Source organism: Caenorhabditis briggsae (genome assembly GCF_000004555.2).
Source record: "Caenorhabditis briggsae complete genome, chrIV, whole genome shotgun sequence".
Taxonomy (NCBI): domain Eukaryota; kingdom Metazoa; phylum Nematoda; class Chromadorea; order Rhabditida; family Rhabditidae; genus Caenorhabditis; species Caenorhabditis briggsae.
In genome coordinates, this window is record NC_013487.2 from 15117652 (window position 1) to 15130405 (window position 12754).

General features: G+C 34.8%; 2 protein-coding genes across 2 annotated transcripts; one reads left to right on the forward strand and one right to left on the reverse strand.

Annotated features, from left to right (window-relative positions):
• Positions 1–250: 250 nt before the first annotated feature.
• On the forward strand, positions 251–5276 carry CBG24793 (the record flags this gene model as incomplete). The annotated part of the gene is made up of 5 exons (XM_002648455.2): positions 251–348; positions 1609–1724; positions 1801–1926; positions 1974–2081; positions 4513–5276. The coding sequence occupies 5 exons, from the start codon at positions 251–253 to the stop codon at positions 5274–5276; spliced, it is 1212 nt and encodes a 403-aa protein (XP_002648501.2).
• A 1754-nt stretch (positions 5277–7030) lies between these two features.
• Positions 7031–7323, reverse strand: CBG26754 (the record flags this gene model as incomplete). The annotated part of the gene is made up of 2 exons (XM_045236247.1): positions 7031–7094; positions 7319–7323. 2 exons carry the CDS (start codon positions 7321–7323, stop codon positions 7031–7033), a joined length of 69 nt encoding a protein of 22 aa, XP_045100750.1.
• Between the last annotated feature and the right edge of the window lie 5431 nt (positions 7324–12754).

A 12754-nucleotide genomic window follows, 5' to 3' on the forward strand; every position in this document is an offset into this window, starting at 1 on the left:
TTTTTCGGGATTATTTTTCACAGTTTCAGATTTTTCGTGCAAATCTCAAAATTTCTAAATCTCATGTATTTTTCTATTTGTTCAGTTACACTGAACTATATTTATTTTCCCCTAAAACAAACTATAATATCCAAAAAATTGAAATTCCCCTAAATTAAAATTTGGCCTTTAATTCTTTGAAAGCTGTTCAAATATAACACATTTTCCTATATAAAAGACAGAGTCAGAGGTGTTAAATCAACATCGAAAAATGCACGTTTATATACTTTTTTGGATTTTTGGTCCAACATTTTTTGGATTTGTGTCTAGCCAGTGTTTAGAAGACGACGATGCCTATATTGGTGGACTGTAAGTTTTGGGGAGGTCGTTTTGAAGGGTTTAGAGGCGATATAAATGAGAATAAATGTGATTTTTGGAATCAGCGTGTCTGTAAACCCCTAAAACCTTGTTTTCAGACAGAAAATTCGTTAAAAAATTTTTGTCCCAAATTTTTGAAAATTTTCAGATTTTTCGAATTTTCAAAATTTTCCAAAATATGGCTTGTTTATACTCATTTTAAAGGAAATTTTGCGCTGGTATCGGATTTGTTAATGGAAACCTCTGAAGATGAAAATTCGTCGAGACACGGTACTTTGAACTGTCTGGCTTGCTATTGTTAGGCATTAGGAGCCCCAAAACGTTTTTGAAGATGTTTTTGGGGGGTTTAGAGGCGTTTTGAGTAAGAATAAATGTGATTTTCAAAATTAGCATATCTAGAAACCCCTTGAAGAAAATATTCAGAGAAAATTTTGAAAAAAATATTTGAGCCCAAATTTTTCAAATTTTTCAGATTTTTCAGATTTTCACAAATTTCAAAAATGTGGCTTGTTCATACTCATTTTTAAGGAAATCTTGCGCTGATTTTGAATTTGTTTTTGAAAAACGCTCAAAATCAAAATTCGTCAAGATACGGTACTTTGAACCGTTTCGCTTGTTGTTAAAAGCCATTGTTAGTCATTAGGAAGCCCAAAAAGATTCGGAATGTATTTTTTGAGGTTTTGAGAAGTTTCCATCACAAATGAACATGTGATTTGTAAACCCCTGAAAACAAATTTTCAGACAAATAATTCCAAAAAATATTTTTGAGCCCAAAATTTTTGAAAATTTTCAGATTTTTCAGATTTTCAATTTTTTTAAAAACATGGCTTTTTATACTCATTTTAAAGGAAATTTAGCGCTGATTTCAAATATATTAATGAAAAACGCCAAAAATCGAAATTCGTCGAGTTACGGTATTTGGAACTGTCTCGCCTAGGAGCTATGGTTAGGAATTAGGAAGGCCAAAAAATTTCGGAAAGTGTTTTTGAGGGTTTTCGAGCAGTATTGATAAAAAAAAGTATGATTTTTGAAATCAGCCTCTCTTAAAACCTCTTAAACTTTTTTTTCTAAAGAAATTTCGAAAAAAATTTTGAGTCCAAATTTTTGAATATTTTCAGAATTTTCAGACTTTCAAAATTAAAAAAAAATGGCTTGTTTATACTCATTTTAAAGGAAATTTAGCGCTGATTCTGATTCTAACTATTTCAAATCTCAAAAATTGAGATCCAAAGACTTACACCCCATTTTCAGGTGCTACACAGTCTCCCCCTTCAAGGAATCCTTCCCAGTTGCTCAGAACGCGTGTCACCGGAAAAATCAAAATTTGGCCATAATAAAGAATAGTCTACAGGCTAATTATCTTGCCAGTGAGTTAATTAGGCTTTAATTAATCTAATTAGGATTTTTTTTTAATTTCCAAAATTAATTACCTGAAATTTTCAGCTACTGTCCAAAAAATCACCAATGAGCAAAACGGGAAATTTTGGATCGGATTGAATCGATCATCGATCAATTCTAGATATCAATGGGATGATGGGACACCCCTAATTTGGTCCAATTTTGATTCCAGTAATTTAAAAAAAATGAAAAAAAATGAAAAAAAAAACTTTTTTCAGAATTCTCCCAAAACCAATTATGGGTCGCTGAAAGTACCCAAAATGGAAAATGGACAACTTTAGATGGTGAAGAAGCTCATTTCTTTGTTTGCAGTCATGATCCGTCAGGTGCTTTCGGGATTTTGAGTTTTTGAAATTTTGAAAAAAAAATTTTTTTGGATCTTTTTTTTTAGCCTAACTAGGGAAGGTTGTAATCGGGGGGTGGAACTTCTGTATGAGACCTATATCATTCGAAAGCTGAGAATGAGAAATTTTCAAAGATGTATTCAGATTTTGCTGAGGAGCTACCAGTTTCGAGAAAATCATGTTTCAAATTTGGCTCAAATTTGACTCTTAAGGGCGCCGCGCCTCCCCTCTTTCTTATACAGGGTGGCTGAAAAGTATTGAGACTACTTTCAAGGAGTCACTGGAATGGCGCGAGCCGGTTCCTTCTAGAAATATTGATGTTTTTGGATAACTGGAAGACTTCTAAAGATTTTTTGATGACTAGAATGTATCTACTTTTGGTAACAAGATCACAATTCCAGTTTGATTGAATTTGACTACTTTTTCAGTACAAAATTGGTCATCTTTGACCATTTACTGTGTCAAAAGGTCAAGTCCAATTTAGCTTTAAAGACATGGAATGTATAGTGCATCTCTCGATTGTTGTCTCAAACACTTTCATTTTCAATTTGAAGTCATTTTGTAGGCCGCAGGAGCATTACCGCAAACTCAACTTTTGCCTCGCCGCGCAGTACTAAATGAGCTTTTTTCGAAAGGGCATATCTTGATAAAAACCCGGATCGCTTGAAAGATTTTCACTGTCAAATTGTTCAAATGTGCACAAATGATAATTTGAGAAGTTTCAAAACATTTTGTTGACTCTATCTGTTTGAACTGGAACATTGAAAATTTGAGCCATTTTTGAGTCATTTGGTCGGTTGCATGATATCACTCATATCTATAAATAGAGGTTATCGAGGTATCTAAAATTTTAGGAGCATTATCTAGAAGAGTTCTTCCAACTATATTGAAAGCATGAACTTTCAACCTTTGTTCAATCTGCGGTTACATCATGAAGTACTAAAAACAAGGTGCGGCGAGTCGCTCATATTTCTACATCACATTTGATGTTCTAACTAGGTAAAACTAAGGTATTCAAGGTTTTCCTTCTAAATGTAAACTAGAAAAATAATCATTATTCGCAAAAACTAGCAGTCATAGTCATCAGGTTCTCTGTTTTCAAGAAATTGAGTCTAAACAAAGTCTCAATACTTTTCAGCCACCCTGTATAGATTGGGGGAAGGGAAAGAACCAGACAGCAGTGTGAACACAGGTAAAGGGGGACTGCCGAAAAACTGCTAAATGACAGCTGAAGAGGCGCAAACTGGCGAATGACTGCTAGTTGGCAGCCGAAGGAGAACTGACGGGCCGTTGACGGTCCGTCGACGGACCGTCGGTACCGATTGGAAAGTTACACCACGAATTTTTTGGCCTTCCTAATTCCTAACCATAGCTCCTAGGCGAGACAGTTCCAGAAACCGTAACTCGACGAATTTCGATTTTTGGCGTTTTTCATTAATATATTTGAAATTAGCTCTAAAGTTCCTTTAAAAGTATAAACAAGCCATGTTTTTCAAAAAATTGAAAATCTGAAAAATCTGAAAATTTTCAAAAATTTGGGCCAAAAATTTTTTAACGAATTTTCTGTCTGAAAACAAGTTTTTAGGGGTTTACAGACACGCTGATTCCAAAAATCACACTTATTCTTATATCGCCTCTAAACCAAGCCATGTTTTTCAAAAAAATTGAAAATCTGAAAAATCTGAAAATTTTCAAAAATTTGGGCTCAAAAATATTTTTTGGAATTATTTGTCTGAAAATTTGTTTTCAGGGGTTTACAAATCACATGTTCATTTGTGATGGAAACTTCTCAAAACCTCAAAAAATACATTCCGAAACTTTTTGGACTTCCTAAGGCCTAATAATGGCTTCTAACAGTACGCGAAAGGGTTCAAAGTACCGTATCTCGACGAATTTTGATTTTTAGAAGTTATCGTTCACAAATTCTATATCAGCGCAAAATTCCCTTCAAAATGAGTATAAACATGGCATATTTTGGCAAATTTTGAAAATCTAAAAAAATCTGAAAATTTTGAAAATTTTGAGTCCAAATTTTTGTTCGAATTTTCTGTCTATAAATTTTTAGGGGTTTTCAAACCCGCTGATTTTTAAAATCATATTTATTTCTAACCAAAACTTCCGGAACGTCTAGAAATTCCGCTTCTCCTAGTAGCTAGTAGTAAGGCGCGTTCCTTACGAGATGGTTCAAAGTACCGTATCTCGATGAATTTTGATTTTTAGAAATTTTCGTTTACAAATTCTATATCAGCGCAACATTCTCTTTAAAATGAGTATAAACAAGCTAGACTTTGAAATATTTTGTAAATTTCGGAAAAAAATTAAAAATTTTTTGAAAAAATGTTTTTTTTGAAAATATTGCTAATAGTGGTTTTCAGACAAGCTAATGTCAAAAATAACAAAACTATAATTCCAGCTTCTACTCCACAACCATCGCCGACACCTGACGACGGCTCCACAACTTATGGTCCATGGGAGACAACCCCATACCCCGACGACGGCTCCACAACTTATGGTCCATGGGAGACAACCCCATACCCCGACGACGGCTCCACAACTTATGGTCCATGGGAGACAACCCCATACCCCGACGACGGCTCCACAACTTATGGTCCATGGGAGACAACCCCATACCCCGACGACGGCTCCACAACTTATGGTCCATGGGAGACAACCCCATACCCCGACGACGGCTCCACAACTTATGGTCCATGGGAGACAACCCCATACCCCGACGACGGCTCCACAACTTATGGTCCATGGGAGACAACCCCATACCCAGATGACGGCTCCACAACTTATCGTCCATGGGAGACAACCCCATACCCAGATGACGGCTCCACAACTTATCGTCCATGGGAGACAACCCCATACCCAGATGACGGCTCCACAACTTATCGTCCATGGGAGACAACCCCATACCCAGATGACGGCTCCACAACTTATCGTCCATGGGAAACAACGTCCTACGATGATTACGGTACCACTGATTACCCGGATTACGGTAGTACAGACTACCCGGATTACGGTACCACTGATTACCCGGATTACGGTAGTACAGACTACCCGGATTACGGTAGTACTGATTACTCGGATTACGATCCTACCACTGATTTTTCCCAAATTCGAATCAACAAACTTCCAAAACCACTGAGAAGATTTTTCCAGAAAAAGCGTTAAATTTTCTCGAATAAATGTGTTATGGGATGAATTTTTTAATTTTTAAAGCGTTCAAATATGTCTGAAAATGGCTGAAAATTGCTGAAAATGACTCTGCAAATGGCTGAAAATAACTCCGAAAACGGCTCTAAATTGTCTGAAAATAGCTGAAAAATATTCTGAAAATGTCTGAAATTAGCTGAAAATGACTCTGAAATGTCTGAAATTAGCTGAAAATGACTCTGAAATGTCTGAAAATGACTGAAAATGATTCTGAAAATGTCTGAAAATGGCTGAAAATATCTCTAAAAATGTCTGAAAATCACTGAAAAATGGCTAGAAAAAGTCTGAAAATGACTGAAATCAGCTGAAAATGACTCTGAAAAAGTCTGAAAATGACTGAAAATGACTCTGAAAATAGAATGTCTGAAAATTGTTAAAAATAACTGAAAATGGTTTTAAACTGGCTGAAAAAATGGCTGAAAATTATTCTGAAAAAATGGCTGAAAATGGTTGAAAATTATTCTGAAAATGTCTGAAAATCACTGAAAAATGGCTCTGAATTGTCTGAAAATGTTTGAAAATGGCTCTGAAAGAGAATGTCTGAAAATAGAATGTCTGAAAATTGTTGAAAAATAACTGAAAATGGTTTTAAAATGGCTGAAAATGTCTGAAAAGGACACTGAAATGTCTGAAAATGATTCTGAAAATGTCTGAAAAAGTCTGAAAAAGACACTGAAATGTCTGAAAATAGCTGAAAATGACTCTGAAATGTTTGAAAATAGCTCTAAAAATGTCTGAAAATGTCTGCAATATGCTGAAAATGACTCTGAAAGAGAATGTCTGAAAATAGAATGTCTGAAAATAGCTGAAAATGGCTATAAAACGTCTGAAAATGACGGAAAACGATTCTAAAATGACTGAAAATGATTCTAAAATGACTGAAAATGGCTGAAAATGGCTCTAAATTGTCTGAAAATAGCTGAAAATGACTCTGAAATGTCTAAAAATGTCTGAAAAATGCTGAAAATATCTCTAAAAATGTCTGAAAATGACTCTGAAATGTCTGAAAATGTCTGAAAATGATTTAAAGTGAAAAAAAGCCATGTTTTGGAAAAATTTTCGAAATTTTCGAAAAAAAAATTGGGCTCAAAAAATTTTTTTTCGAAATATTTTCTGAAAAAATTTTTTTTTAAACTTATTTTTTGGAAATTTTATACATCAAAGTCTCTAGAAATGCACTAAATTCAAAATTTTGGGACCAAAAGATCCAGAATTTCACTTCTAGATGAATACAAATTTAGATGAATACAAGAGATAAAGTGAGGGATAAGGAAAAGATGAGAGACGCAGAGATTTGCACCTGGACACCCCATATTTCATTAGAGTTCTGAGCTGCTCATTTTGAGAAGGAGCAGGATTAACAGGAAATGAGCAATTTCCCCCATAGAAACTTGAAATTGAAAAGTCCAAATCCTTTAATGGAAAATAGAAGCGAGAGAATTTGCACCTGGCAATCATTAGGATTACTGTAACTTTGTCAGTTTTTAGTCAAATTTGATGATAACTAAATTTTCAGAATGAGCAAGTTATCAGCTTCAAAATGGGTATAAACATGCCTAGTTTTCAAAAATGTTTAATTATTCGATAAAAAGTTTTGGGCCCAAAAATTTTTTTTTGCTGAAAATAAGCTTCTAGGGGTTTTCAGACACGCTGATTCCAAAAATCTCATGATTTTTCTCAAATAGTTCTCTGAAAACCTGAAAAGCTAGAACCTACACAGTCGTAGTTTCCTCTGAGGTCAAAAGTGCGCATTTGGGAACTACAGTAGTATTATTACTGGAATTATTACTGGATTAGTATTATTACTGGAATTTAAAATCGAAAATTGTTAGGTTACTGTATCTTTGTCAGTTTTCAGCCAAATTGAACGAAAATTGTATTTTGATGATCACCAAATGTTTAGCTTCAAAATGAGTATAAAAACATGCATAGAATTCCTGGAAATATAAAAAAAATCTGAAATTTGAATTTCCGAGAAAAATCTGTAATTTTACACTCACCTCATTTCTAAAAAAATTTAGAAAATAGTTCAAAAATTCAAAAAATAATGAGTCTAGAATTTGGCAATTTTTAGAATTTGACACATTTTTATTTAATACGGGACCCAGGGACCCAGGGACCCAGGGACCCAGGGACCCAGGGACCCAGGGATCCAGGGACCCAGGGACCCAGGGACCCAGGGACCCAGGGACCCAGGGACCCAGGGACCCAGGGACCCAGGGACCCTGGGACCCAGGGACCCAGGGACCCAGGGACCCAGGGACCCAGGGACCCAGGAACCCAGGAACCCAGGAACCCAGGGACCCAGGGACCCAGGGACCCAGGATCCAGGGACCCCCCTCCCTTTCTCGAGAGCCTCGAGAAGGCAGAACTGATTCTTCCTTTACTTCTTTCATCCTTTATAGTGATCTTATCTCCCCGAGGTCATCTAGGGTCGAGGGTTTCTAAACCAAATCACGTAGTTTTTAATATCTAGAATTCAATTTTTTGGAAACTTTTTTTATAAATATATTTTTCATCACGTTCAAAATAACACTTGAATTTTTTTCCTTTTGAAATCTCTGATTCTCCACAGAAAGATTGTCTCTTTGAACCTAATTATCTCGTTTCTTGTTTGAGATATCAAAAAATGATTAACTGATAAAATGTTGCTGATTTTGAAACAAACATTTTTGCTGTTAATAGTTTTTTGGTATCTTTTACAGGAACCGCGGAAGAGTAGGTTAAAGTTTATTTATCTCGATTCTGGTGAAAGATATCATAAAATGATACACTGGCAAAATGAAAAAAAAAATCAAAGAAAATTTTTTTAGACCCAAATTTTTCACCTAAAAATGCAACAAAATATGGCTTGTTTATACTCACTTTGAAGCTGAAAAATTTCTGATTCCAAAAAGCTAACTTTCATCCAATTTGTCTTAAACCTGCAAAAGATACAGTAGCCCTAATGATTGCCAGGTGCAATTTCTCTCGCTTCTATGTTCCATTTAAGGATTAGGACTTTTGGAAATTTCTCGAAATTTCTATGGGAAATTGCTCATTTGTGCTCATTTTAATTTTAATTTCATTTTAATTATTTGGGATTTCAAGTTTCTATGGGGGAAATTTCTCATTTCCTGTTAATCCTGCTCCTTCTCAAAATGAGCAGCTCAGAGCTCTAATGAAATATGGGGTGTCCAGGTGCAAATCTCTGCGTCTCTCATATTTTCCTTATCTCTCACTTAATCCCGAATTTCTAGAAATTTCCATTTCCTCATTTGTGCTCCTGCTAATCTATAAGCCCCGCCCATTTTCTTAGGCTCCGCCCACTTCCTTTTCTCGATAAAATGAGCAATTCCACGAATTGCTCATTCCCTATTTCACTGAATTCAAAGAAAAATCCCAAAAATGAAAATTTCTAAGATTATTTGGATTTTCTTTGATTTTTTATATTCCTAAAACTATTCTAAAATTCTTCTCAAAAACCTTAAAATGTCTCCTTAGAATGAATGGAGACTTTTAAAGTTTTAAAAAAAATTTATTTTTCTGAAAATTCCTATATGAGGTCAGTCTAAAATTACAGATTTTTTCTTGAAAAAATTCAAATTTCAGATTTTTATTTGGCTGAAAAAACTGAATGATTTTGAAATCTATCATCAAAGAAGCAGCATTGGATGACAAGGTGAGGGAAATATACATTTTTAGTGTTCAAAATTGAATTTTTCCGACTTTTTGAAAGATTCAAAAAATGCGGAAAAATCCTCAAATATTCTTGTTTAATACTAATTTTTCACAATTTTTAACTAGAAAAATTGGAAAATACTAAATAAGAAAAAAAATTAAGAAAAATACGGTAGTTAATCTAAATTCGTACTATTGATCTCATATGACGGTGTAGCTTTTTTCAGAAGTTTCAGAGAAAAATTAATGTGATTTTCAGAATCAGCGTGTCTGAAAACCCCTATAAGCATATTTTCAGCGAAAAAAAAAATTTCGAATCAAAAAAATGTTTTTTTGGGACCAATAATTTTTGCGAAAATTTCGAAAATTTTCCAGACTATGGCTTGATTATACTCATTTTGAAGCCTATCATTTACTGATTTTGAAAATATAAAAAATATTTAATTTGGCAGAAAAATGACAAAGATACAGCAACCTAACAATTTTCGATTTCAAATTCCAGTAATAATACTACTGTAGTTTCCAAATGCGCACTTTTGACCTCACTAGGGAATGGTCAGAACTCATACCACGATCGAGATAAACTAGTGGATTCTCCGAAAAGGGGAGTGCCTCCTGATTCCAAAACAGTTTTCAAATTTTGCTAAATGGCCCGGAGAGCCGAGATATCTGTGCTCTAAAATCAAGCGATAAACCATATAAATCTCGCTTCCGAGTTTTCGATCAGCTGCTTCCTCTCCCCTTAAATTTCCCCTCCAAACTCCGCATTCTTATCCGTCGCCGTTGACTACCAGGTAATGTGGGCCGGTGGCCGAGTGGTGTGTGCGCTTGGCTGGGAATCTGCTTTTGCGGGTTCGAACCCTCTTCGTTGTAAACTCTTTGTTTTTGTGTTTTATGGTCATTTAATGATTTTTTTAAACTTTTTTCATGATTTTTCACCTTTCTGTATACATAGTAAGCCATCCTGACATTTTTACGAAAGCTTTCAAATAACCGAGATAATTGAGCTCAAACTTCACGTATCAGACGAGCACCTCGAGCCCCTAATTCACGGTACCTCAATCCTCCAACAACAAAATTGCCAGAGAAGATCCGAACTCTCGACCTAGCTTCTCAACCCATTCTACAATTTTCAAAACATTTATTGATTAAAAAATGTCCTCTCCTTTTTTCTTTTAGATTTGTTCAGAAAAAATCGAAATTCCGTAAAAATGTCAGGATGGCTTACTATGAAAGGTGGATAGAAAGGTGAAAAATCATGAATAAAGTTTTAAAAAATCATTAAATGACCATAAAACACAAAAACAAAGAGTTTAAAACGAAGAGGGTTCGAACCCGCAAAAGCAGATTCCCAGCCAAGCGCACACACCACTCGGCCACCGGCCCACATTACCTGGTAGTCAACGGCGACGGATAAGAATGCGGAGTTTGGAGGGGAAATTTAAGGGGAGAGGAAGCAGCTGATCGAAAACTCGGAAGCGAGATTTATATGGTTTATCGCTTGATTTTAGAGCACAGATATCTCGGCTCTCCGGGCCATTTAGCAAAATTTGAAAACTGTTTTGGAATCAGGAGGCACTCCCCTTTTCGGAGAATCCACTAGTATATCTCGATCGTGGTATGAGTTCTGACCATTTTCTAGTCAAACGAAACTACGACTGTGTAGCTTCTAGCTTTCCAGGTTTTTTACAGAGAACTATTTGACAAAAATTATGTGATTTTTGGAATCAGCGTGTCTGAAAACCCCTAGAAGCTTATTTTCAGCAAAAAAAAATTTTTGGGCCCAAAACTTTTTCTCGAATGATTAAACATCCTTGAAAACTAGGCATGTTTATACTCATTTTGAAGCTGATAACTTGCTCATTCTGAAAATTTAGTTATCATCGAATTTGACTGAAAACTGACAAAGTTACAGTAATCCTAATAATTGCCAGGTGCAAATTCTCTCGCTTCTATTTTCCATTAAAGGATTTGGGCTTTTCAATTTCAAATGTTTTGGAATATCTATGGGAAATTGCTTATTCGAGCTGCTGCTCATCCTTAAGCTCCGCCCCTCAAAATCAGCAGCTCAGAGCTCAGAGCTCTAATGAAAAGGGTGTTGCCAGGTGCAAATCTCTGCGTCTCCCATATTTTCCTTATCCCTCGCTTAATCTCTTTCAAATTTGTATTCATCTAGAAGTGACATTTTGATCTTTTGATTCTAAAATTCCAATTAAATGGGATCTATAGGGATTTGGAATTGCAAAATTTCGAAAATTCCAAAAATTTTAAATTTCCTAATTTCAGAAATTGAAATGTCTCAACGGATCGATCAAACTGTAATAGACAGGTTGAAACAACTTACAATCCAATACAAAATAGGTGAGAAAATAACAATCCAAGCTTAAATGTAGGTTTTTTGAAATTTCAGAACATATTGACCAAAATGAATACCGGGTAATTGATCAAAAAGATGGAAATGTGAGAAGTTGGAGCTTTTGCAGATGTTTTTGAGGGGTAAGAAGTGTGATTTTTGAAATCAGCGTGTCTGAAAACCCCTAGAAGCTTATTTTCAGAAAAAAAATTTTTGGACCCAAAAATTTTTTTTTCGAAATTTTCAAAGTTTTCCAAAATATGGCTTGTTTATACTCATTTTAAAGGAAATTTTGAACTGATTTCAAATTTCACATTTTCAACATTAAAAAAATCAAAACTCAAGCGTTTTTTCAGGACAAACTGATTGAGAAAAATCCGCACTTATTACGGTAATCTGAAGGAGTACGAAATGTCTGTTCGCGTATCGGTGTCAACAATGTCCCAAACGAACAGAAAACTTTTTTGTAAATGAACGAAAAGTGGCAAAATGAGATAATAAAGAAAATTGATAAAAATTGGATTCTATCACATCAACCTGGACTTATACCTCAAACACCCGTTCTCAAAGGTAGGAAAAGTGGAATTTTTCAGTTTTAATGAAGCAAATGAATGTAATTTTTGGAATCAGCGTGTCTGAAAACCACTAAAAGCAATTCTTCAAAAAAAAGTGGAAAAAAAAATTCTGGACCCAAAAATTTTTTTTCGCAATTTTCAAATTTTTCCAAGCTATGGCTTGTTTATACTCATTTTAAAGGTAATTTTGAGCTGATTTCAAATTTTACATTTTCAGCATCCGAAAATCATCCGTTCTCAAATTTGAGCGATGAGTTACAAGACAAGTTGGAGGAACTCAATCGGGTATATCCAAACGGAAATGTTCCAGAATTATCTCAAAATTGATTAATAAGCGGGCTGGCGCTGCGGATCAAGCAAGTCATTTGGAGAATTGCATTTTGCTTGAAGAAAGGTACGGCCTTTTTGGAAGTGAGTTTTTTGTTTCAGTTTGAAATTTAAGTTCAAAACAAATGTAATTTTTGGAATCAGCGTATCTGAAAACCCCGAAACGCTTATTTTCAGAAAAAAATTTTCGAAAAATAAAATTTTTTTCGAAATTTTCAAATTTGTCCAAAATATGGTTTGTTTATACTCATTTTAAAGGTAATTTTGAGCTGATTTTGAATTTTACAATTTCAGCATCCGAAAATCAGATTTTCCACTTTTCCGAGTGCCTGAAACTTCCAAGTATTTCGATTTTTAAATTTTGGATGTTACTAATATGGGAATTTCTAGATACCGTAAAACCTCTAATAGAACGACACCCGGATCGTCCACTTTGAGCCTATATATCTCACTTCTTTTGAAAGATATCAAAAAGTGGTTAACTAGTAAAATGTTTATCAGGATATCAGCAACATTTTACT